Source organism: Notolepis coatsorum (assembly GCF_963971535.1).
Source record: "Notolepis coatsorum genome assembly, chromosome: 14".
NCBI classification, from domain to species: Eukaryota; Metazoa; Chordata; class Actinopteri; order Aulopiformes; family Paralepididae; genus Notolepis; species Notolepis coatsorum.
The window spans coordinates 71,279,000-71,306,250 of record NC_140178.1 but is presented as its reverse complement, the minus strand read 5'-3'; the positions used below and the strand labels follow the sequence as shown (position 1 = coordinate 71,306,250).

The 27,251-nt window shown below is 42.4% G+C and overlaps 2 protein-coding genes across 2 annotated transcripts; both read right to left on the bottom strand.

Moving 5' to 3' along the window:
• Positions 1 to 2,120: 2,120 nt before the first annotated feature.
• On the bottom strand, positions 2,121 to 5,257 carry cbx8a (chromobox homolog 8a (Pc class homolog, Drosophila)). Its single transcript, XM_084328438.1, has 5 exons — positions 5,006 to 5,257; positions 4,845 to 4,888; positions 4,191 to 4,256; positions 4,014 to 4,080; positions 2,121 to 3,159 (listed from the first exon to the last, which is right to left on the bottom strand). Exons 1-5 carry the CDS (start codon positions 5,078 to 5,080, stop codon positions 2,311 to 2,313), a joined length of 1,101 nt encoding a protein of 366 aa, XP_084184564.1. The 5' UTR covers positions 5,081 to 5,257; the 3' UTR covers positions 2,121 to 2,310.
• Positions 5,258 to 12,048: 6,791 nt separating this feature from the next.
• Positions 12,049 to 21,523, bottom strand: cbx4 (chromobox homolog 4 (Pc class homolog, Drosophila)). The gene is made up of 5 exons (XM_084329328.1): positions 21,445 to 21,523; positions 21,307 to 21,350; positions 20,549 to 20,614; positions 18,301 to 18,367; positions 12,049 to 16,141 (listed from the first exon to the last, which is right to left on the bottom strand). The coding sequence occupies exons 1-5, from the start codon at positions 21,511 to 21,513 to the stop codon at positions 14,705 to 14,707; spliced, it is 1,683 nt and encodes a 560-aa protein (XP_084185454.1). The 5' UTR covers positions 21,514 to 21,523; the 3' UTR covers positions 12,049 to 14,704.
• Between the last annotated feature and the right edge of the window lie 5,728 nt (positions 21,524 to 27,251).

Sequence of the window (27,251 nt, the reverse complement as noted above, 5' to 3'; positions counted from 1 at the left end):
CCTCAAAGGCGCTAAAAACAAAATTACAAACATCTCAAAACAAACTGGTCAGACTACTGCTTGACCTTACTCCTAGAACCCACCTCACCCCTGCCCACTTTGACAACCTAGGATGGCTTAGAGTAGACGACAGAGTACAGCAACTTGCAATGGGCCTGGTCTACAAGATACACTACACGACCAAGGTACCCATGTACATGTCAAAATACTTCCCAAAGGTCAGTGAATACCACGATCACAACACCAGAGGGAGCTCCACAAATCATGTTAAACCCAGATTCGGCTCAAACAAGGGACTAAACACGTTTCGCAATTATGCCACATCAATGTGGAACGCCCTACCCAAAGCTGTAAAGGAATGTGAATCACTACCCACTTTCAAAAACACTCTCAAAAAACACCTAAGGGAGACTGCAACTCGAAACTGGCCCCTGTAAATGTCCGAACACAACCCCCTCCAATGTACAGTAAATTACCAAGTATGGTCTTGTCAATAATCCAATGTACAGTTTTGTTTGTACAGTTGTACAGTGTCCCCCACCCACCCCTCCTACCCAACCCCCCCCCCCACCCACCCAACCACCTCCAATGTACAGTCCCCCCCCACCCCCACCTACCCAATCCAATGTACAGTTTCCAAGTCAAATGTATATACTTTTTTTTTCTGGACTCTTTTTGTATCACAAACAGTACTGTAATTGCAAATCTGGTATGTCATAAATGTATAGATGTAGCAGTACTGTCTATCTGTATGTCATGTATGTCATATATGTTACGATGAATTGAAAATGGGGGACCCTGATGTAAACAAGACGGAAGTGTTTCTCTGGTCTGCATCCCCTTAACAATTGTATGTATTGAGCTGTACTGTACTGTACCCATTCTGCAATCTGTTAATAAAGTTTTCAATCAATCAATCAATCTGCGTAGGAGAATACCTAGGAGACCAGCGATCTGTGAACGAATAGGGATAGCGCCAGTGTAATGGTCCCGCCCACTTAGGAGTCTCCCGGAACTGTTCAATTTTCACCACACTGGCGCCTAACTAATATGTACGGTCTGGCTTATTGGCCTGACTCGCCTGAGTCCGCGACCATGGGGTATATGCAGCTAGCGTGACCCCCTCAGAAATAGGCTACTAGTCTCTAGTTATAGACTATAAGGTAAGATATATAGCCCACTATCAATGGATCCTCAATACAATTAGTCGGTGTCAATTTCAATTAATTGTTCCCAAAATATGTAGGTTACACACAACTTCTTCAACTCTCAATGAATAAAACAGCTTAGGCCTATATTATGCCTATATAGCCTAATTCTAACTAACAATTGAAGACGTGACAGCTATTTAATACTAGTCTACTGATTATTTTTGCGTCAGCCAAAGATGTGGTATAGCTTATATAACTTGAATGGGGCGGGCCGCATGTTCATCTCAAGGTCAATTTTGCATTGACCTCGAATCTGCCTATTTCAACGATTTTGCATGGTGTTCTGCAATCTCGTAATTTTTAGAATTGTTTTTATTTTTACAAATAAATAATTATAATAATAATAATAATAAATAAGAAGAAGAAAGAAAGAAAATCACTCCGTTTATTAAGTGCTTTTGTTTAAAATAAATATCAAGGACTATGACTATCCATATGCGCGGGCCCAACGTGATGACTGTAAATAATTTTCAAACAATGTTTTCAAAGGAAGTTCAGTGAAAGCTAAAACTGAAATAATGTCAGTTTCACTCACAGCATGTGCACGCTGTACGTGATTTGACACATGTCACAACGGAGCCCGAGAAACAATTAATATGCCAAGATCCAATTACAATGTCGCCCCAACGGCGAGTTCACGGTGTAAATGAATGTTTTAACCTCTATCTGATGTGTGATGTTCAGATTGTGAACCATGCATACTATAATTAATGACATCCTATAGGCCTAGAATGTATAGGTCATAATTAAAATCTTTCAATCGTTTCTGTAAACAATTAGGCCTGTGAGATAACATTTGTGGATCATTTAGGTTTCTGCAAGCCAGCAAAAGTAAACGAGCCAGTAAACAGATTAGACTATTAAATGAGTTTGGAGGGGGACACATGTTTGATCCAGACACATACAAAATCCAGTAGAAATTATAATATATCTTTAATTCCAATGTGGTCATATGCGTATTAAATAGCACATCAGGGAGTTACATAGAAAAAATATTGTAAAACAGGAGTTAGTCATAAACTTCTCATAAACTGTTGTTTCCAATATAGGGGCTATAGCCGAAGTATTTTAACCTAACTTAAGTCAAAAACCAATCTACTCATCTTTTACCTTTGAAAAACCCTTTGTCCGTACTGCTTTCTTTGATTGTGACTGTCAAAAAGTTCATTGTCACGTCTGTCACAACGACACTGTCAAAGCTTCTGAGACATGGAGACGGAGTCCATGACGCATCAGGCCGTTTATCATTTGACTCCAGCGGTTTGACAGCGACTGGCGGCTGTTCCCCGGGTAGAGAACACTCCCTGGGCATATAGAAACTGTGTTTTGCCTGGTGCTTCAGCTTGGGCTGTGGAATAGACGTGCCACTCAAGCACTTAGTCCTATGACTTTCCTGGTCAGCCTTGCGGAGATGTCCAACACCTGTGCTTAGTGGGACAGTGTGGGGCAGGCCTACGGTCCCCGCCTGTGTTTTATCATTGCTGGACTTTGGCGTAATTGTCGTTTTTTCTCGAAACCTTCTTGTCAGCAGGATAACACTGTTATCAGGGGTCTCTCCCTGGTGGTGAAAATGTTGTGACATTTTAGCCAGACCGTGTGGCACCTGCTCTTCCAACCTGCTCCGTTTGACAGGCTCCGGGCAACATTCTGGATCTTCACTGTAACACAAACGGAGTTTAGGTTTACGACCCCTCTTTTTGGGGACATTGACGAATTCCGGACACGTGAACGAGGGCGACAGAACAGGCCTGGGCCTTTTCTCGGGCTTTGGTGGTCTGACGCCACTGTCCCCTCTGTTGACCGCGCTCGGTGGAAAGATCGTGGGGACAACAGCGCGCAAACCATCTCGAGCTCTTGGCGTTATGAGGGGCTCCGGAACGGGATAGGAAACTTGAATCCCCCTCGGCGTTTCCCTTCTGAATTCATACGTCTTTGCTTTGGCTTTGGCCTGCATGGAGACAAGAGAGAAAATAAACATAACACTTGGACGTAAAAGTTGAGAAAACAAGTACACTTAGAAACAAAACTATTATTAAAAATGAATGCATGCCTCGCCTATAGCCTAAATAGGGTGGCATAATGATTAGACGTGCACATGCGTTTGTGCACACCAATATTTTACAATGCGTTAAATGATCGTAAAGGGATATGATTTTGAGAAAGACGAAAGGATATGGGATACTATTTGATATATTCATTGTGTGATTATGAAGCCAAACAATTCACAGCTGTATTTCATATAACATTCATATATGGAACTATTTCAACTTCATAAAAACGTCCCGAAAGTGTTCCAAGTTTATTCAACAGCGCAATCAACGCTGCATATAGACTCATACTCATCGGACCAACTGGATTCGCCACACAAATGATGGTAAAATGGTTTATCCAAGTGCTTTACAAGTGTTGTTCTTCACATTCACCCATTCACTCACACATCCACACACCGACGGCGGAGGCAACCGCGTGCAAGGTGACAACCTGCACATCGGGAGTAGTTAGGGGGTTAAGTGTCTTGCTCAAGGACACTTCGACGTTGCACGGGAGGAGCGGGAATCGTACCGGGTACCTTCCGACTACCACGCAGACGACCGCTCTATACCTCCTAAGCCACTGTCGCCCTATATCTCAGCTCGATACTTGACTTGAGAAACACCGACTAACGGTTCACATCAAATAAAATACGAATCACCCCGGCAGGACATATTATGTCCCAGAAAGGCGAGGAGTGGATGTGAATTAAAAAAAAAAAAAAAAAAAAAAAAAAAAAAACGGTAACTGAAATGGAGACTATTCTCTCACCTTCAGTAGAAATGTTTCGGGCTTAGGTCCTCTCTTTTTCGGCCCAAACAGTTCCCTTTCGCGTTCCCTGGTGAATGCAATAGCGTTTTAACATTAACACCGTGCACGTGATTTCGAATAAGCAGAATGTGTGCGTGGTACCACCTCGTTTTAGAGACGCAGTCAAAAAAAACTCACCTCTCATTGAACGCAGCAAAGAGGCGTTCATCGAGAATGTTTTCCTCCGGCTCCCAAGTGCTGTACCTAATATCCAAAACAACGAAGCAGAAAAGTCCACTGTATATTACTCTGAGAGCGCATTGCATACTAATACCACAGACAGATGGTACACTTTTGTTGCAACAGTCTTGTTGTTTGCACTGCAATTAGGCGGCTACGTATAGCGGACAGTGACGTATGTGATTCGTATGAACTTAGCCATTTTACTAAAGCGAAAAGTGTGGGCTCCATCCAAAGTGCTGATTACAGTGTACCCTACTGTACGTACCCGTAATGGTTATGCGCAACAACATGTGTTCGAAAATATCGCAGATCATATCGCAAACTGCGATATTTTCGAACACATGTTGTTGCGCATAACCATTACGGGTACAGTAGGGACCTAGGGTACACTGTAATCAGCACTTTGGATATCTGCAGATATTTTCGAACACATGTTGTTGCTGCGCATAACCATAGCGGGTTCAGTAGGGTACACTGTAATCAGAGTAGACATGTATAAAACATTCACAAGCTGTAGCGAATAGCGATTGACTATGAGCTCCGGTGCAGTTGTGCGAGCGACCAGACAGCAGCGCTGTGTCTGTAGACCCTCGGCTGTACTGTACTCACTTCTGAGACCAGCCTTTCCATTTCACAAGATATTCCCAGCGACCCTGCAAAAAAAGATTCGCATAGATTCAGGTTATCAACGATTTGACTGTCGGCGCTGCATAAACAAATGGTTGCGTAATTGGTGGAAACAGCTACGATGAGGAAAACGCAGCGAATACCCTTCTTATACGACGTTTGATGATGGACTCGGCTGCGAAGACGCTCTCGCCGACAGCCGATAGTTCCATGCTCATAGAAAACGCGTTTATTTCAGGCTATATTTTCTCTTCCCAGACCCCAGTGTCGTCCTCGGTGTTTAATTCTGCACATCCCATAATACGCAATCCGGGGACGACGTCATCACGTATTTGTCTGTTGCCAGGCACCGCAGCCAGTGGGACCGATCTGAGCACATTGGTTCAGCTGTCGCTCCGTGCTCTGGGTGGCTGAGTGCAGGGGAGGAGTAGAGCTGAGGCTGGCTGCTGTACTGTACAGGAATGTCTTTGGCAAAGTTGAATAAGTAACTCCGGCCTCAGGCAGATTTGAATTCTTTTGAACACCGGTTGGCTTATTTAAAGTGATTTTTCACAATGGCAATACAAAAATATATACAGTATATATATATATATATCATGTGTTCGTATGTGCAGTTGGGTAATGTGGATTTTTGTACATGTTGGCTTACATTAGATTTTACGCATGGGAGACGTCTGACAGTATAGGCAGATAAACCCCAGGATCTTCGTTAGAATTTTGCAGACCATTTTAAGATGTGACCCAGTGCACTAACATAGCCGGTGGTCGAATATAGGCCTACACTGGCGTAGCCATTATGTTCGTTCAATCACTGCATTCAATGTGATAAGGTTGAGAGGCCGACACTCAATTCCTTCAAAGTAAATATCGCATTCATCACATGAATGATCCCCGCATGTTTTTTATGACCACACAAGGTGCTTATTTACTTCTTTGAATGACCAAAGACAATCTTCATTCTAGTGGAGCGTTTGAAAACACGCCGACCAAATAGCTTAACATATTAAAATGTCTTTTGACAAGGCTATTAATGTCAGCGTTGTCAGAGGTCGGTAATAGTTGATCTACGAGGGCTTCGAGTCGATGTGGCCTATAAGCTTGGCAGTTTAGCGTTTTGTTTCAAGTTCAAGTTATCGATGAGTTTTAACTGGAAAGAGCAATCATTACCAAAAATGTAACATGGATTAAGAATTCAATTGTATTTCAAGCAGAAAGGCAATCGGCCGGTTTTTGCTCCCCTTCTGAATTATAAAGCTAATGCCTGGCTTCAAACGTTCATAATGTAACACACACAACATATAGTTGAGGCTAAGTCAAGGACCTCTTGCTGCATCAATAACTATAAACATTAAACGTGTTTTTTTTTATTCTATAATAAATTTCATAAAACCAATATAGGCTGTGTATATCTGCCAATTAACTTTTCTGTAAAGTGCTTCTATAGGCTATAGCAAAGCAATATATAGGTTTCCAATGTCTTAACCCCTTTCATTTCTGTCATTCTGAACTGAAAAAGCTGAAACCACAAAGTATTTTTTTGATAAATAGAGCTTACAAATAAATGTACTGCTATTTCTAAACATTTACAGAAGAAAATAAATCTTAGAAGCCAGTATTTATTACGAATTATTTGAATATTATGATTATGGATAATATTATATTTAGTATTGTAATAATATTATCAGTAAATTGTTATAATTTCGTTAATTTTGCTATTGATGTTTGAACGTCTAAATCAAACAATATATTAATTGGGGGTTTATTCCCTTTTTTTTTTTTTTATTACAAACAAAAGACAATCAAAACAATTATACACTAATAATTGTACATAGCAATTTATACACATTTATTTGTATATGAATATCTTCTTCCTCTCGTCGTCGTCATCATCATAATCATCATCAGACTTGGAATATAATTTCATTGGTTTGACATTAATACTATTAGTTACTTTAGTAATATCGTCACAAACTGTCAACATGTCACAGTGTATCTTCCCCTTCGCCTTTATTTTTCATCCTGTGCAAGCAAACTTTTGTCTCCACCAAAGTTGTCAGTTTTCACTTTAATAGGCCCACGGGTTACTGGACAATTGAATTTCCATTTAGCCTATTTACAATGACGGTGTTATATAAGAAAGAGAGGGAGGTGTGTCTGTTGCTGTCTCTTATCACAGTAATGCTAACAACCACCAATAATAGGCTATATTTTAAAAGGTATATATCTTACACATAGGCCTATACACATACACACACCATCAATAATAATAATAATAATAATAATAATAATAATAATAATAATAATAATAATAATAATAATAATAATAATAATAATAATAATAATAATAATAATAATAATAATAATAATAATAATAATAATAATAATAATAATAATAATAATAATAATAATAATAATAATAATAATAATAATAATAATAATAATAATAATAATAATAATAATAATAATAATAATAATAATAATAATAATAATAATAATTGTGCCATCTCATAAAAAAGACACAATTTCCATGTAATTTGCAGTTTGATATAATGAAAATGTATAATTATACATTTAAATCGGAAAGATGTATAGGCTATCAGCTGGGATACTTGGCAAATAAAAAGGTGGGGAGTTTAGGTTGGTTTAGCCGCCACTACGTCCGTGTAAACTTCCAGAATGCCAACGAGGTGATGTTGTGTAAATTAGGTTGTAGCCCTGAGAACCTATATAACCTATCATTTCGAAACTGCATGATTATGGCAAGACACCTTATTAGTCAAATTTAACAGCAAACCAAGAGCCTACTTGACACATGAGACATCTAAGGCTAATTTAGAAATTAAACATCCACTGGAAATGAAAACAAATATATATATATATAAATAAATTGAAATGGTTGGAATGTTGGATTATTTTTAAACCCGGCGCAATCTTTACACTTGAAAATAACTGTCATTGCCCCCTCGCAGTTTCGAGAGGCGTGATGGACATGCGCCCTAACCTTTCGGTCCCGAAGCACAGTGTTTATCAAAGGAGTCGGGTGTTAGGCCTAGTTTATTGCACAATGGGCCAATGTGAAATTCGCACATATAGTTCTATTGCAGATGTGTGAATATAGTGAAATTGGTTTGCTTGTCAGACACGTACGACACCAATTGCATGGCGGGATTCACCTAGTGCAACGGAGCTGTGCGTTCACCCACATTATGATTGTGACAAATTCCCAAATAATTTTTTATTAGATTTTTTGCAGCAGCAGCAGTCTGTGTCTATAGTTTCATTGTTTAGCAGACAAAATGTGACCGTGCAAATGGACAAAAGATGCGTTGTTGGTTGCCGTCGAAATATGAACCACCATTTTGATAGTCAGATCTCGAGACCGACATTTCCTGTACCGTACAACAAACAAACGTTTTCATATCAGACAAAACGTCGAGTAGCCTATTTTCTCGGAAGATGTAATCCTATACGCGGTGGGTGTCGGTTGTTGTCGGTGATACTGTGAATGAGAGTGTTACAGCACTAGCGCAATGGCGACAGCCGTGTAAACGAATACACGGCGCGAGCTCGTGAGGACATTATTGGCTCTCGCTCGTTTCTGGGCAACTGCAGGCAGATCTGCTGTTCTCTGTCCTCCTTCATGCCTATGGGGCGACATTTTCTATTAACGGCGGCACGCAGGTTTACACTACAGATGAAAACCACACAGACGGGAGCGATGAAGCGACATACACTATACAGGCTTACAAGCCATTTCAATGGCTGGAATCGGAACGTATTATTTAATTTTACTCTAAATGCAATGTTCCCAGGCGCGCGCACGCACGTCTACAAATTCAGGTAGCTACTTTTAGGCCTGTTTGTTGTTGACCGATCATCATAAACCCATAAAGGCCATAATATACATACACGTGACGTGACGTATGGTCTCAATGCCTTGGCTTCACCTGGCGTAAAGCCAAAGTCCCACTGACGCTGTTATAATCGTATTTATGTTGTAAATATATACAATAGGCTATTGCATTATGATTTTTACAAAAATAGACTTTTTTTCTATTGGCTAATATCTTCATAGGTCAATGTAAATCCAATAGGCAAAATATAGCCTTTCGTTGAATTAATTACTAAAGTGGTTGCACCCCTTATAAGTGAAATCCGAAATCTTGTTAAAAAAAACTATAATAGCATTAATAGGCCTATCTTGATATAGCTAATTGCTCTAACTGATAGGCTATTCCTGAGACTAAGCTATAGGGAGATGCAACCAAGTGAGTGCATGGTGAGTAGACTATGATGATAAAAGTGGAATGTGAAACATCACACTTGTTCTATAAATATGCTCCCCTGCGCAGCAATGTTTCTGTTTCTCACTGATGCACGACTGGGGGCCATGCCAGACCATTCTAAAATATGTAGCTGCGTAGTCCATATTATGATCAATATAGACAGCCAGCAACACAAATGACATTAAGCCAATGAAGTATGCAAGTCTGCAATGAAACTTGCAACTAATAGGTATAGCCTATATAATGTGTCAACTTAATTGAAGTTCGAAAATTATTGACCATTGGTTTGCACCTTGTGATTTATGTTCCAGAAATGTAGTCTAGATGTGATTTTTGCATTTGAGTTGTATTTTATTGAAATTCAATAAGACAGCTTTCTATTGCAAAAAAAAATTAAAACTCGTTCAAATGACATATGGACAATCAAGCAAATTCAAACTTCGTTTTAACTGCGCAGAAACGCCCACAAGCAGCAGAAGATCTGTAATTTATTTGGCTTCACTGTCATTATTCTAAGCGACCATTTCCTAAGACCACCAAAGAACATTCGATACAGCTCACTGCGAGTAGAAGAGAGAAAATGGCTGTCTCTTTCTGCGTACACTCCTTGTGAGACGACAGTGGACCATTTCAGGGACAGTGCACTCTATAGTGTTGTTCGGGTGCAGAAAGTGTAATCAAGACTGATGACAAATTAAGTCTCTATACTGATTATCCTACAGAAAATGTAAGGTAATCCATTACCGATTACTTTTTAGATTGTGCTGATGTTAATTCAGTCAGAAAAAAAGCTTCTTGTGGAATCTTTGAGCTTCAGATAGGCTATCATTTGACTGTTGGAACTGTTTTTGTGCACCCCCTGAGCAGAGCCAACTCTCACGAGGGGGTGTGGCCCTCGGTTAATTGAAATTAGATGTCAAGTTAGTATGCTATAAGCTTTCAAATGTAAACAAATTCACGACATTGGCAAACCTATGCCAGCAAGTGATAAATAGTTGATGTGGATGTTTTTTTTAACCACTATTAACTCAATTGTAAACTATAGGCTACTTTCATTACTTGTTTGTGGACTAGGCTATCCTTTACAACTATCCTACTGACAACTGACAAACTGACTATAAGTTTCAATCAGGGTATTGCAATGTTTTCATGGAAGCATTTCAGGATATCTAAAATGGTTGATATCCAGGGGGATTTTCACAACAACAGTGCTAACACTTTAGGCAATATTTTATATCTTCTGTTAAAGAATGCAATGATTGCAATGAAACATGATATTAACTGTACTGAATCTTTCAGGTTACTTATTTGGCACATGGCGTGTTTTTAGTGTGGAGCTATGCCAAACACATTTAAAAATAATTCTGATTGGTGTTTATTCGATGTTGAAACGCGGTTTCGCCCAAATTTTTTTAAATGCCTACAAGTTAAACATCACCTAAATCAAGACCACTGTGTAGATCTTTGTGCAGTTCCTAGTTCAGATAGCAAAATAATTCAGAAAATCTGATGAAAAGAAAAACATTTCCATCGCCCAACTCACCATAAACAAATATGGGCTCCGAATTTGAGACAATTGGCATATAATGCCAATATTAGTGAACCTCCCTTAAAATTCAAACAATCAAGCAATTTTATCAGCTGTTAGCATATTGGCAAACTGATATATTTTTTGCCTGCAGTCTTGTATAGTGGCACCCCTCCCCCTCTCTCTCTCCTCGCCCCGTTTAATTGTAAAACAGGAATTTTTAAGTAAGTTACTGTTTCTGAGAACATAATCATCCTCATCATGGTTGGTTCTCCCACGAAAAAAAACAAAAGAAAACACACATTCCAGGCCCTTGAATTATCCAAAATATTCGTTTTGTCAACTGTTGAACTCAAGGACTCCCACATTCTTTGGAACAACTTCAGATGCCAAGTGATTTGTTTTAAATCAAAGGTGCCTTTATATTGACCTGCCTCAACTGACGTCGTATCGTGTCAGTCATATTTAGTTAATTGTATATTTTGCCATTCTTGAATGGTTAATACTGAAATGTTCATAATGAAAGTTAGGCTATGTCAACATGTATAGGCCCATCGCCTTATTGTTTGCCTTGATTAGCTGCATGCCTAGATTTGAATGAAGGCCCATGGCCTGTCTTATCATGGACCCACTATTTTGACACAGTCAAACAGACTATAAGAGTCTGACTATACCCTCAGCTGTGAGATTGGATTTCGGAAAATCTACAAAAACGTGGCTTTATCACCGATGGCAAGGCACTGTTTTAACTTTGGGGAAATGTTTCGGGCACACACGCTCGCGCCTTAATGCACGCATCTAGCAATATGTGGCGGAAAAGGCTTTATTATCCAAGCTTGTTTTGACAAGGGAATCTTAATATTACGTAATACCCATATATTTCCTAATTATGTTGTGGCATTGTACATTCCTGCCGAGGGTTGAACTGTCTTTGCTGCTATAGAAAAAAATGGACGAGTAAAGTTTTAATAATACAAGTGCCCATACAGTTATGTAATACAGAGGGTCCTTTGTGCAGGACTGTTTGTGCTTATGCAACGTGATCTGTTGTTCTATTCAGGGTTCACACAACCAAGGAACATTTCCCTATGTGTCGAATATTACATTTCCTTTTTATGTGCAAATCAGTTTAGACGAGGAAAATGTTGTGCAACACTGCATGAGCATGGGATGTTATCAGGACACATCACAAATATACTGCGCTATACTGAGGGAAACAGTAGCCTAAGATAGTATCATGCAAATAAAATAATGTATCCAGTGTCGAAAGCAACAAAGCATCGATTCATTGGCTTTGAGCAATACACAATATGCCCCCCACTGTATGCCATTGCCAATACCAGAAAACATCAACAAAAGGTAATTTCTCCTGCTTTATTGTGAAACATACGATCCAGTAAGCTGTGCCAACAGCATTAAATCCATCACCCCTTTAGAGAACATACTTTATAACAATCATTTTGACTTTGAACCAAGTGTAGGGAAGAAGGAACAGAGGGTGTAGCAAACAAAATGTCTTTCAAGGAAATGACAACTGCTCCCTGGAATCAGTCGCAGCTTCTGATGCAAAGGACAAACAGTACTGCATTTGTTTCTGAACAACTTAAATGACAATAAATATGCACTTTTAGTCTTCATAGCTGTTCATCATAGCATTCTTACTGGCTTTGCATTAAATGTGCGTTGAAGGCAATTTAGACTCACATCTAGGTTACATCCAACAGATTCTCTACTACTATGACATTTAAAGAAGTACTGACATTTTCTATATTCAGCAGCATAACCAAAATAGCTTACACTCATTTGATTGCCTGTGACATGATACAAAAGCCAGCCTCGCAACTCAGTCCACTTGTACACATCATAGTAAATAACCCTGGTAGCTTTGTTTAAAATGTACTCTTCAGATAATGAGCTCAATAGAAAAACGAGATGAATATTGCTAATGTTTGTGAAATTAAGACACTCACAGCCAGCATAAGCATTTTATATGGACAGAGGCTACATGTGAGGTCCAAAAGCAATACAATAAATCACAACCTAATTATGCTAAGAATCAATAAGTCATCTTAACAGAAACATTACTTGATTGATGAATGAAAGTCAGCATTTAATAACTCATTGATTTGATTATTTCCTTAATGGTTACTGAGAAATTACCTGCCTGTGATATCAAAATGTAAGTCACGTATTTCCATGAATGTTTACTAAAGGTAAAAAAAAAGTGCAATATAGCGATAGACAGGGGTGCAACAGAATATTAACTGAGGACTTTGATGCGTCTTTAGGACAAGTCAAGGCATTGACAAAAGAGTAATTGGGAAATTTGCTATGGTTGACACTGCACCATAGCAAATGGTAGGTAGGTGCAGCTACATGTTTGTCATGAGGTGCATGTCACAGTTACAGAGGAACTAGAGCAGGATGCTTGGCACGCTAGATTTTAAATGAGTAAAGATGGCCGACTACAGCCTAAAAATCCACAAACATGCAGTGCCACTGAGCTACTGCCCTTGCTCATCAACTAAATTGAAGGCCGCTTCGGGGTCCTGGAAACGTGTGAAAGAAATCGGTATGCACATTCCTACTCTAGAGTGTGAAAGAAATCGGTATGCACATTCCTACTCTAGTGTGTGAAAGAAATCGGTATGCACATGTGATCGATCGTATGCAACTCCTCTGCGTTGTGTTTCGATGTCCCGAGGGAGTTTCGAACCCGGGTCGGCCGCACCACGGGCGACATCACAGACCGCTATACCAAGAGGTGAATTCACTGCTTGGTAACGTGTCTGTGTCTTTTAAGGGGGAGTGAGTTTAACTCGCAGTACCGTTTACTGCCACAGTCACTTCATGACTTCGTGACTGTGGATATTACTCACGGACTTCCGTTACACTCACCCCCCAAACTCACGCCACCTCAGGACATCCGGGTCATACGGCACCAGTGTGACCGAGCGTACGTGACTCCTCTGCGTTGTGTTAAATTTCGATGCCCCGAGGGAGTTTCGAACCCGGTTCGGCCGCACCACTTAACTTAACTAACAGTATCGCTTACTGCCACAGTCACTTCACAACACAGTCCATCGTGACTGTGGATATTACTCACGGACTTCCGTTACACACATTCCTACTCTAGTGTTTAACAGATCAGTGTGCACATTCCTACTCTAGAGTGTGAAAGAAATCAGTGTACGCATTCCCACTCTAGTTTCCATTTCTGGGACCCCGATCCTGGCTTCAATTTATCCAATGCGCATGGCAAGGCTTCAATGGCCATTCCCACATTTAGGCCAGATTATGAGTGCTGATCCTATACCTCCTGGGGTATTTACAGTGTTTTACCATGGGTGCCAGCCGCACCTACTTTTAATATTTGCATTTCATGGCCATTAACTTCTGTTAAACAAACTCAAACAAAAGACCAAAATGAAATATGCTGATTCAAACCAAGGGCCTGACTGGAGTAGATTGTAAAGCGATGAAATAAAACCTATGGAGATTATATATTTCTCCACAAGTAGAGAACATAGTACAAATCAACACACACACACACACAGGTGAATGCAATTAAGTGCTTTCAATTTGATCTTTGATCACTGGACACTCGTTAAGTTCCTCTCTACCTCCTATAAGGACCAAAATAGTTGACATTATTAAGTACAAAATATCTATAAACCTTCATACATTTCAAGCTATAAGTTTGGTACCAGTATGAAACAACAGCAAAAAGCTATTCCTTGAAACCTGAGGTTCCACACTATAGATAAATGGATATTTTTTCTAGCAATATACATCCACCTGAATGCAGTCACTCAATTCCACGAGGGCACTTTCTTGGCTACAACATCACAGAGGAGTTACAGTATAAAAACATAATAAGAAACATATTTAATTTGAGTGATAAATTATAAATTTCCATATATACAAAATTCTCATGTTTTTTGTTTTTGTCTTTTTACATATGCACATATTGACAAGGTCATCCAATTGGTCGATAGGTCTCCCGAGTAATAGATCCAAGGGGTTGGTTAGAAAGAAACATATTCCTTAAAGGTGACTGTGAGACTGTTCGTCGTAATGTCTGTGATTATTATATTTCCCATGAAAGGTGAGATTTTTTTAACATGCTCTTCTTTAAGCTTTTCCACAGATCTCTCTATGGACTTCTCCGATTTTTCGATCTCCTTCACCACAGGAGCTGGACTTTCAACAACTGGCTTGGGTTCTGGCTCTGGTTGTAGCTCTGGCGTCTTCTTGGTCTTTGGACAGCTAAGATCCATAGGTTCCTCTTGGTTGCTAGTGTCCGTAACCTCATATGTATATGTACTGCTACGACGTGGGCCACTACAGTGGAGGTCCATAGGTTTGTCCTGGGGGGGAGTGACCACCGTGCTAGGGACACTGAAGCTCCTGGAACTAAGGAAGGTCTTGGAAACACTCCTGTCCTCAACAGGCTCAGAGAGCTTACGCTTACGGTCATTGGGGAAGGAAGGGATCCTGATCTGGTCCATGGTGGTAGGGGTTGGGATACTGGTGTCCATAGTCCAGGAAGTTGGGGATGGGCTGGCGGTTAGCTGTAGGGGCAGGTCCTCCGGCAAGTCAGCTTGACCACGAGCCACCTCTGTGTTGTATTCCTCTGCTGTACTTGGCGATGGTTTGGAGAAATGCCTGTCCTTTGGGGAACACTTTTTTGGATGCTCTGCAGCAGGGGGCGAACTGCCGTTACAGATCTCTTTGGGGACACCATTCTCTGGGAGCAACTGCTCCACCATTTTGGTTCTGTCTGATGGATTGTTCTCTGATTGTTTAGCATGCTGGAGTTTCTCTTCCCCAGATGATTCCCCATGTTTACCCTTTGACCCATGTACCTTGTTACTGTCCATATACTTGCTCATGACGATGACGATACGTCCGTTCTTATTTTTATTCTTGATTATCTTCATCTTACTGCTAACGGTGGTGGGGAGGGCTGCGTCTTTAGAGTTGGGATTGAGGGCACGTTCGCTCACCACCTCCTTGACGCTGGTTGTCGGTTTCTTTGCCTCCACTGCCAGCTCTTTGACTTTGCTCAAACAGCCAGTGTCTTTGTCACGGACCCACTTCTGCTGTAGTGCCAGTGGCAAGTTCCAGCCGGGATTGGCTGGTTTGTTGGCTGGTTCTTGAACTTTGACCACTTCCTTGAGCCTGGAGGCCTGTGCATCATACATGCTGGGGTCAGGCTCATAGTGGTGGTGCTTCTTGCTGTTGAGCTGGTAGATGTACCTCTTCTTGCCATTAGCTAGCTGGTCTGCAGGCACTTCCTGACTGTTGGGCTGGTACTGGTGATGCTTCTTGCTGTTTAGCTGGTACTGTTGAGGCTGGGAGCGCTGCACCTGGACGGGGTCGGTCCTGAGGCAGCTCTCTGCATCCTGGGATGTTTCCTCAAAACCGGCTGGGATGCTGGATCTCCGGGCAAATGAGGGCACCTGAAGGAAGAGAGAAAACACAAGGTTGATATTGTATTTACATACATTGCATGATGATATATAGCATATTTTAGCATCTACTTGTTTATATCAACATAAGAGGGGCGGTCAGGTGGCGTAGCGGAGATTGTGCTCGTCACCAATGCAAGAGGCTGCGGTCTCGACTCCCGGAGAGTCAGCATTGCCTTGGCTTGGGCTGATCGCTATACTAACTCGTTTGGCTGAGGTAGGGGGAGGGAAGCTGTGGGTGGGTCCTGGGCGTTGTGGACAGCGACCCCTACAGTTCGGTCGGGGCGCCTGCACAGAGAGGGTAGGATCTGGAGAAAGGTAGTGTGACCTTCCACACGTTACACTCTCCCGGTGAGAATCTGCGCTGCCAGGCTGGCTGCCGGCTGGCTGCACATGTGTCGGAGGAAAACATGTGACAGTCTCCGGCCTCCCGGACCAACAGTAGGGGGGGGGGGTGCGCAACATCCAGGAAGGGGGTTGGGAATTGGCATAACGACTAACAGTGGGATGGGAGAAAAATCGGAAAAAAGGAGGGGAAAAAAGATAAAAAATAAATAAAAAACACAAGAGATGCAAAAGCAAAACGTACTATGTAAACTTGCAATGCTATGTCTCCACAATACATTACATCGAAACATTAGTTGACAATAAAGGGGAGTTGTTACAACATAAAAGCACATATTTTCGTGTACTACCCCTCAAACATGCAAACAAACACTAACTTAAAATATATTTGAGAACTATTAGGATTCAGAATTCTGTCCAAAATCCAAAGAAAGTATCCAATCAGTGCTTCCCTCGTGGTGTCCCTCCCACCACCGTGTCCCTCCTCCCCCTTCTGTCCCCCAAGCTGACCCCTTGGGCCATCAAAGGGGCATTGCGGTGGAACGCTCAAGACGCTTGGGCTGTGACCTGAGGTCAGAGAAGTGCCACTAGACATGTCACGCTTTATCCCTGATTCCTGGCCACGTGTGAGTCTGGCAGAACGGTATGCCTCCTCACAAGGACAGACACTGCATAGCAATCAGCTCAGAGTTGCTCCAAGTATATAATCACATTCGGCTTAAAATATGGTCTTGTTAAACTCTAACTCTTAATCTAAGATAGTAAAAAGGAAGACAATTAGCTATTTTCTAACATCTTTCTTTTAGCCAGGCTTTGAATTACCATTAGGTACCGCATGTCTGGGATTACAAATGGAAGAAAACATATTCCCTTGATTCACTTGAGGGCAAAAAGAACATTGAACGATATGAAGTGCTCCACTTTGAATGCCAAAAGAAGAAACAGTTTTTTTGCACACACAGCTATTTAGAATAAAATCTAATGAACATGCAGAGATCAAATGAATGCACTCAAGCAACACTTCCATGACCCCAGGCAACACACCATGATGAGTGTGTGCAGCACACCAGCTGGTGGACCCTGTCCTCTCTCCCTCTCTTTCTCTCTCAATGCAAATCCATAAATAACCACAAACATAATGACACACAGTACCCCTACAACACCCGACACAGGAACCCCATCCCCTCGCCTACAACACCCGACACAGGAACCCCATCCCCTCGCCTACAACACCCGACACAGGAACCCCATCCCCTCGCCTACAACACCCGACACAGGAACCCCATCCCCTCGCCTACAACACCTGACACAGGAACCCCATCCCCTCGCCTACAACACCTGACACAGGAACCCCATCCCCTCCCCTAAAACACCCGACACAGGAACCCCATCCCCTCCCCTAAAACACCCGACACAGGAACCCCATCCCCTCCCCTACAACACCCGACACGGGAACCCCATCCCCTCCCCTACAACACCTGACACAGGAACCCCATCCCCTCCCCTACAACACCCGACACGGGAACCCCATCCCCTCCCCTACAACACCCGACACGGGAACCCCATCCCCTCCCCTACAACACCTGACACAGGAACCCCATCCCCTCCCCTACAACACCCGACACAGGAACCCCATCCCCTCCCCTACAACACCTGACACAGGAACCCCATCTCCTCGCCTAAAACACCCGACACAGGAACCCCATCCCCTCCCCAGAGAATGCTTAACTGAAAGCTGCCCGCTAACAAAAAGGAAATGCAGGAAAATGTGTCATCTGAAACAGTGCATTGGTGAGGACAGTTACCCGGACTAGGAGATGTTTTGGTTTAGGACCCCGTTTGCGATATCCCATCATCTGCTCCTGTCTCTCTCTGTTGAAACAAATGAGGAAAATGTTAAGTTTGACACATGAAATTCTTAAAACTACAAAAACATCCCGTTTAAAGAAAAGCCCACATAGATTACACCATTTTTTTATTATTATTGTTCCATACAACACATGCTCATTATTCCATTTCAAAACATCCCCTGGACAATTACACCTTCGATAGTTTCAGCTCTCATTAATTTCCCTCTACCTATTCAAGGTCAAGAGTGGAATTTTTATTTGGAGGACTAATGAAGGCCCACGTGTGACCTCCACTGCAAAGCATTATGGTCCTTATTTGCATAGCTCTCTCCATGGTAATCGGCCCATTCCATATTCTCATTATGGGGGAGAAATTCAATTAGAGCTACGGCAGGGAGAATCTCTCCTCGTCTTCCCAGCATCCTCCCTGGCTGCTTTCTCTCCTTTCAGTCACATTCAAATCCTAATTAGGGGCATGAGGTATGTATGAAATGAGATAAACACAAGGTTGTGGTAAAAATGCTGGGTTTGAAAGCTGACACGTCATATCTTGTGCAATACAGCATGTTTGGCCACTCAAAAACATCAAGTGAAGAGCATCAGAATGTATACCCAAAATACTCTATCTCACCATATTTGGGTTTTAAGCGACTATAGGAAGAGATGGGGGGGGGGGGGGGGGGTACTATGATAATAGGTACTGCTGGACTATACATCAGCCTGTCCCATGTGAGGTATTGCTCCCCGATTCATAAAGCTCAACTCTGCACCGGTAGGCCGACTTGCCTGTAGCCTCCACTCTTCATGCATAATGGACTAGCCTACTGTAGGGCTTTGTCATAAGACGGTCAATATAACAGAGCGCACACAAACAGGCACGATGAACTCTCTGCATCAGAACGCAATAATGTGTGCGATTTCACACAAGAGACATCCGACAGGGCGACCCCCATTTACAGAAGATTTGGCAATTACAGCCTCCCTTGTCGGCTCCCCTCCCCCACCCTCTGGGAACTGAGCTGCAGAGTCCACACAGAGAGAGAGAGAGAGAGAGAGAGAGAGAGAGAGAGAGAGAGAGAGAGAGCGCAGAAGCGGCACTCCATGACCATCAGTGCAGCCCCAGACACACACATGCAGGCCAGCCACTTGGGAACTGGGGGATATGAGGTCGGCCACTAGAAATGTCGGGGAGCACTAGATGTCAATTTGCATTTTCATAAATGGGGCTCCCTCTCCCCCCACCACCACCACTATAACCCCAGTCTCATGAGTAGACCAGTGGCCTACAGGGTGGACACGTCTCGTGGGTACGAGTCCAGATGCATGGGCGCCATGTTGTTGAGCTAAACTGAAAGCAGCATGTGTATTGATTAGCACTCAACTCTTCCCAGCACGGTGGTGTATTTGTGATTTCTAGTGATACGTACATGTGCTTGTTGTCCATCAAGTAAACTGTTAGGGTTTACATTTCTGTTACATCAAATGGCAAATGACAGTCCATATTTGAATTTGAAAAAAAAAACACAAAGAACACTATTATGTACTTGGAATTGGCCCATTAATTAAACCCAAGTGAATTACTTTAGAAAATGTATGAATGTGTCCATGAGCAGTTTTGCATAAGAATGCTGCTAATGTGAAAGGCCTCCAAGGCACTAGAATCCCATCTGACAGCTACCAGGCCTCCTGACAATAAAGCCACAACAAACTGCAGTGCCTGTGTCTGTAGGCCTAGCATACCGTTTTCAATTGACTACTTGGTAGCAAAGGAATTGGCATTCTCATAGGTCAGCACAGAAACTCAATAGACCTACAAGGGGACCATTGTTTTCTTAAGACTTGTGTATGGTCCACTCAACCATTGGCCGTGTGATTAAAAAAATACATTAAAAAGGCTATCTACATTTCTCTGTGAAATTGGGTCATGCTTGTTACCCGAGCTTGACATTAAATCACATGACGACAATTAGATTAAGAATTAAACCTAAAACAAAAAAGGACTACACTAGCTAACACTTGTGCTTATCCAGTCATTCCATGAGAATTCTCACAGAAAGCTTTGCGACCTGTCCCCTCGGGACTATCTTGTGTGTTGGGGGCATATCAATAACAGTGTTACTACAGCGCCCCTCCTCCCATACCCATATAAGGTCATGACTGAACTCGAGGCTGAGCGGCCATGTCCAAAGTCTAGATCTCTCACCTGTTTTGGAACGCGACGAGAAGGCGCGGGTCAAGGATGTTTTCCTCTGGTTCCCATGTGTTGTATCTGGGGAGGAAGGCAAACCATTTTTACTGGCCTGTCTCGAGAAAATGCTTGTTTTGACAACAGATATACTATCGTGAGTTTATGTCGGTTTATGAACACTATATTGTACGATGCTGTTGACCTCAGTGTGCAATATTCAATGCCCAGTTACGCGTAGGCCTCCATAATATTAATAGTGTCCAAAAAGGTATCCTGGCAATGTGTTTTTTCCTCCCAACATGATCGGGTTTGGAAGGGGAATGCCCATTTTCACATGCCTACTATGGCAAATAACCTTGGCTAAGTCTCAAGTGGTCTTTGCAGAAGAGCGGGGCAGTGTGTTAGAGGTTCTCTGTACTCTCCAAACGGCATAAAATAAACAATCTTGTCATTGCATGAGTTCTACAGTCGGCCATTTTAGCACCACTGTCTCATAAAATCGCTGGCAGAGCAGAAATAATTAAAAGGGGATTACATGGCTGTGCCTACCCGCTTCCCTCGCATAAATTAGTGAAGGCATCTGTGGAGACACTGAAACATACAGACCGCTTTAGCTCTCCTCTCTCCAGCTACACACACAGGCGTGCAACCCCTTAACGAATAGCACGGCGTTCTTAAATGGTCCAATCCCTGTTACAGAACGATCCCAATAACCTATTGCTGTAGGTTAATAAAATAATCGAGGTTTTCCGCACAATAAATAAATGACTTACTTGGGAGACCAGCCTCGCCACTTGACCAGGTACTCTATCTTGCCCTATGGGGGAGGGCGAAAACATTTTGGTAAGGTTCATTAAAAAACTACAACACTTGAAGGGGGCTGAACGCGTTTGAAATGTGCATTCTGTTACCTTCCGAATGCGCTTCTTTTCGATGCCTTCCACCGCAAAGACGTGCTCTCCGGCGGCAGGTAGTTCCATGTTTTGCTTCAATCCGGTTGCAGCGAACGTATGGGTGAGACGTAGCAGGCGACGGACGTTTGATGCCTTCGGTCGATGCGTTCTGGCGCTTGGTAGTTTTCCAGTTGTATCCAACCAAAACTGTATTCCCTCCTCCTCCTCTCCTCTCCTCTCCTCTCGCTCTCTCTCTCTCGCTCTCTCTCTCTGGCACACTCTTGGTCCTGGCAGTAAGCAGAAAGAGACTCGCACTAGTGGAGCTGCAGAGAGCGGCTCATGCCTGCAGCTCCCCGCATGACGTCAGAAGGAGGAGGGGGAGGTGAACGTCTTGCACACAGAGGGTTATCCTCCTGAAGGCTGCAAGAGATCCAGAGCTGTGCAAATTCAAATATGTTGCTGTCATGGAGTCTATGGATAGAAGGAGGAATTACACATGCTTGTTAAAACCCAATAGTTGCACTTGACACTGCGAAATTAACAAAATTTGGTGTAGCTTATTCAGTCTGTATAGAGTCCAACGTTTCAGTACTAAATACCTGTATGTCATGTATGTCTCTATGCCATAAATGTCATGTGCATGTCATAAATGTCACTATGAATTGAAAATGGGGGACCCTGATGTAAACAAGACAAACGTCTTTCTCTGGTCTGCATCCCCTTAACAATTGTGTGTATTGAGCCGTACTGTATTGTACCCATTCTGCAATATGTTAAATAAAGTTTTCATTAATTCATTCAAATATCGAGTTTGGCGGCATAACTTTTGTCAATTTGAAGGATTGCTTTCAAAGATAGAGTTTGACAGCATAACTTGAGGGTTGCTTTCAAAGCTCAATGTTGACAGCACTTTATTTGCTGGATTGCAATCATAGTCAAACAGCTTTCCACGAACAGAACAAAATAAAAAGGCCTAGACTATCATCATGTAAAACCACACCTGAAACTAATACAATCTAGACTAATACATGTGCATAGCGCGCAGATGAATCTTCAAACGCTGGAACCATAGTCGGAATTAGACAAATGTAATAGTAAGGCAAAGTGATTCACTTAAGAGATTTGTAGACCATGCAGTACAAATTGGCACACATGTTTATTTCAGTGACTTATGTGATTGACGGGATTTTAAAGAAATATCAACCGCACGCGGAAATGTATCCATTTATTTCCTTTTACCACAGCTTTTCTGGTTTGCGTATTGGTGAAAGACATTGCCATTGGGGATACACACACTAGCAGCCCTTACATTATTATGTTCAACTGTGTAACCTCCTTGCAGTTACAGCAGTGTGTAAAACTGCCTCTCTCCAGAGTACAAAATGTGAAGAGGTAGGCTTACGTCGGGTTGGTAACAGCGCATTGCAAATATAGGTCACACTGTCACACACTACTCTAATCGTCAAACCACTGCCATGCCCCGCAGGCTCTAATGACACGCATCTGACACACCAGGCTGTCGTGTGCCCCTATACCTTTGGAAACTTTCTACTGGTTAAGATAAGACACAATGCCAAAACAGTAACACCAAGAGAGCTTCCTTAAACCAACAACACGATATTATTATTTTCAATCACTCTCCACTGTGCCACGTACAGTATACTGTAGTCTCGACCACACCCCTGGCTAGGCTGTACTATAGGATATTATAAGTCATTTGTGGGTAATTAATTTGGAAAGATAACACAATGCATGTCTTTGCGTAAATTCTCTTTTCTGCGCCTAAACACGCAACCTCTTCTCGGCGGCATCAACACGTTGTGACTCACAATGTGAATGTGTGATATCGTGTCGAAATGAAGAATCAAGGTGAAATCGTTGTGCTTTTCTCCCTCAACAAAAACAATAATTCAGCAGCACAAGGGTTAAAGCGCGCCTCCCCATAGCGGCAGCGCGGCAGCCTATTGCACACAGGCACGATATACCGCCGCCCTCCATATAAGGTAATGAACACAAATGAGCGAAATATCCAAATATCCACTCATTGATTCCCGCGTTTCGGTCATGAAATGCGTGTAGGACGAAGTTAGGACTTAACCCATAATGAAATCATTCGATAAAAACACCGCATTTGCCCTCGTTGCTGGTTTTTCCCATTTGCCCTTCAACCACGGTCAGGGAGCGCATACGCCCTGCTTCCCCTAGCAACAGCATGGAAGAGGGAGAGAGAGAGAGAGGGAGAGGGAGAGAGATCATTTAACTATGTCGCAAACAACCAAGCCCGTCATTAAATGTCATAGGAATGAGCTCACGTCCCCTCTAATAATTTATCCCCGCTCTCGATGGAGGTTTTAGAAACGAAATGCATGGCCAAAACTAAAAGCCATACCGGGGCGGTTGTTGTTGGTAATGTAATATACGACGTTTAGATGAGTGTTCACGTCGATGTTGTTCAGTTATCATCATCACCAGGTATCCAAAAGATGTATTATTTTGTGTTAGGCTACAGTGTTGATATAGGAAGGGAGCCAAAAGACAGACAGCCCTTACCCGTTTGTATTGCTCTGACGCAGCATTTTGATAAGAGCTTAATGTGTCCCGCGTCAACATTTCATCGTGCCTATATTCAAATAAATAGACCCACTCACCTCAGTACAATCACCTGAGAAGTCAACAAAACAGCTCTGCCTCGTCATTAAGCACAAACGAAGGATTTGACGAATTCACTCGACTGTGTGAGTTACATATCAGCCATGCGTATTTGAGATTGGGGAATTGGACACTTAATTTTCTCACATTTCTTCTTTTTATGTAGTGTTTATTTTCGCCTCATTATAACCTGTTTGAATTTGTTTGGTCAAATAATTAACTCGGTGTCTCTCAAATTGACAAAATACCCTATACACACATACAGTTGCAATTAATGTTATTCTCTTTGGAGTAACTCCAAATCCATACAGCCATACACTGACTGTACGTTTTGTTGTACACATTTAACCATAGCCTACCATTTAATGTATGTAACCTCCTCGTCCCCTCTTTGACCCCGAAACATTTTGCGGTGTCTGCACATGAGAAATGCGTACAGCCTGTACACGGTACAGGTGAGCTGAAGTCCAGATATGCACCATTTCCCAATGTCCTTTAGAATCAACTTGCTGTGAATGCTGTCAAAGGCCACTGAAACTCCCAAGTCAACGACTTTGTGTGGATACTCGATTAGATACGCGCTGTAATAATACACAGTCCATCATTTGTGCACAAGGGAGAAAATCACGATAAACAAATGAACACTGACGGCCTTGGGCAACAGTCAGACATCATTATTGTTGGGCTATAGTTACTGGGTCTCGTCGTGTCCTCTTCAACAGTTCTCAAGAATGCAAGTCCGTATCTTAATGACCAAAATAATATATGACAAAGTAGAATGTTAACGTCCCTTTCTGTCAAAGTTGTGTTCCAGCATTCAAGCTTTCAAGCATGGACGTCGTTTTTTTTAATCAGCCGTTTGATATTATGAAGTTCCGTCGCCACCACGTGCCGTTCTTCTAGTAAAATAATGTTTATTTTATTGTATGGCGTGTTCACGCTTTACGTGTTTCCCGAAGTAAACAACGTTATTGTTCAAAGGAGTCAAGAAAAATAGAATGAGGAAATGGATGTTTCCATGCAGACATTATTGCAAATTTGTATTTGTGTGTGCGTGTGTGTGTGTTAGGATATTTTTGTACACGTAATTCAATTACTAGTTGAACTATATATTTGCAGTAGTTCTGATGTAGTTTACATAAACATTTCAGTATAGCCTTTTCAGTATTTGGGTCATGTAAAAACTACATATTTCAATAAACATGTGTATTTTCCTGATTCCACATAAAAAAAAATGCTCTCTGTCCTCTCCATAACACAGACCATCAGGCTGCCTAAGTGAGGTTTTGCCCTATAGTCACTAAATTAAACACACAGACACTTGTATATTAGTGTCCGTTTAGCTGTCGCTCCATGTACTATATAGTCCAGCAATTTAGTTTGTATGTATTTGTATCTTCTTTCCCCTGTGAAGTAGCTAATAGTTTGGTAAACTACAGTTTTAGAGTATAGTTTCAACACTGTGTGTGTGTGTGTGTGTGTGTGTGTGTGTGTGTGTGTGTGTGTGTGTGTGTGTGTGTGTCTGGCGAGGCCAGGGTCAGGCTAAGCCATGATCTCTGCTCCTGTCCCAGTGGGGAGCTCTCAGATGGAGCAAGGCACTGGGCGAGAACTCAGCCCGTGTGACCTTTTCACTTCTGCACCCTCCAGAGGCCCTCTCTCTCTCTCTCTCTCTCTCTCTCTCTCTCTCTCTCTCTCTCTCTCTCTCTCTCTCTCTCTCTCTCTCTCTCTCTCTCTCTCTCTTTCTTTTCTCTCTCACTCTCTTCTGGCTCTACCCCTTTCTTACACTCCCTCCCTCCTTGCCTTCACACACTGTCTTACAGTCTCTCTCTCTCTCCCCCTCTCCCTTCTCTCTTTCTTTTCTCTCTCACTCTCTTCTGGCTCTACCCCTTTCTTACACTCCCTCCCTCCTTGCCTTCACTTTCACTCTCATACACACTGTTACAGTATCTCTCTCTCTCTCTCTCTCTCCCTCTCCATTCTCTCTTTCTTTTCTCTCTCACTCTCTCCTGGCTCTACCCCTTTCTTACACTCCCTCCCTCCTTGCCTTCACTTTCACTCTCATACACACTGTCTTACAGTCTCTCTCTCTCTCTCTCTCTCTCTCTCTCTCTCTCTCTCTCTCTCTCCCTCTCCATTCTCTCTTTCTTTTCTCTCTCACTCTCTTCTGGCTCTACCCCTTTCTTACACTCCCTCCCTCCTTGCCTTCACTTTCACTCTCATACACACTGTCTTACAGTATCTCTCTCTCTCTCTCTCTCTCTCTCTCTCTCTCTCTCTCTCTCTCTCTCTCTCTCTCCCTCTCCATTCTCTCTTTCTTTTCTCTCTCACTCTCTTCTGGCTCTACCCCTTTCTTACACTCCCTCCCTCCTCGCCTTCACTTTCACTCTCATACACACTGTCTTACAGTCTCTCTGTCTCTGTCTCTCTCTCTCTCTCTCTCTCTCTCTCTCTCTCTCTCTCTCTCTCTCTCTCTCTCTCTCTCTCTCTCTCTCTCTCTCGCACACACACACGCACATTCTCTCTAACGGAAGGGAGACTAAAAGGAGACTCTTGGCGCTTTACACATTTGCTGGCAACCTTGAAAACCAAGATTTTTGAAAAAAATGTCCTGCTCCATAAAGAATGGTTGAATGAGGCACCATTTTATGAAACACATGGGATACAATTTAGCCAAAGGTCCAAAGAAGAAATTCAACATGAGCCATTAAATAGCAATTCAATTTAACAACTCAATTCAATTGGTGACAATTCAGGACATGGAGGCTGTCAATATAGAAAGAATACATTTGAATACATCTGAATACATCTCTGTGTGTGTCTCTCTTTCTTTCTCTCTCCCCCATCTCTCTCTCCCTCATGCACACACATTATCTCTCGCTCTCACCGACTCCCAACATGGTGCCTAGCTGTCAGCTCCAGGGAGGCCTCCTTGGCACCCGCCACCCACCATGCCAAGAGTGCCAACAGGGCTGGGTGGAGGGATCAGTGGCGGATGGGAGGTAGAGGGGGGTGGGGGTTATTGTAAGAGAAAAGCAGAGAGAGAGAGAAGTTGGAAGAGGGAGTGGGGAGGGGGTACAGGGAGGTAAAGGAATTATTTCAAGGAGAGAGAGGGGGGACAGACAGAATGAGAGAGAGAGATAGACAGATGGACAGAATGAGAGAGGGAGATATGGACA

Bases quoted from the DNA above. Each gene is read 5' to 3' on its own strand.
- cbx8a (XM_084328438.1), bottom strand. From the start codon at position 5,080: ATGAGCATGGAACTATCGGCTGTCGGCGAGAGCGTCTTCGCAGCCGAG. The intron at 4,889-5,005 runs GTATTCGCTGCG...CTTTTTTTGCAG, and splicing joins TCAAACGTCGTATAAGAAGG to GGTCGCTGGGAATATCTTGT. The intron at 4,081-4,190 runs GTGAGTTTTTTT...TGCATTCACCAG, and splicing joins TTTGCTGCGTTCAATGAGAG to GGAACGCGAAAGGGAACTGT.
- cbx4 (XM_084329328.1), bottom strand. From the start codon at position 21,513: ATGGAACTACCTGCCGCCGGAGAGCACGTCTTTGCGGTGGAAGGCATC. The intron at 21,351-21,444 runs GTAACAGAATGC...CCTCCCCCATAG, and splicing joins AAAAGAAGCGCATTCGGAAG to GGCAAGATAGAGTACCTGGT. The intron at 16,142-18,300 runs GTAACTGTCCTC...CTCTTCCTTCAG, and splicing joins CAAAACATCTCCTAGTCCGG to GTGCCCTCATTTGCCCGGAG.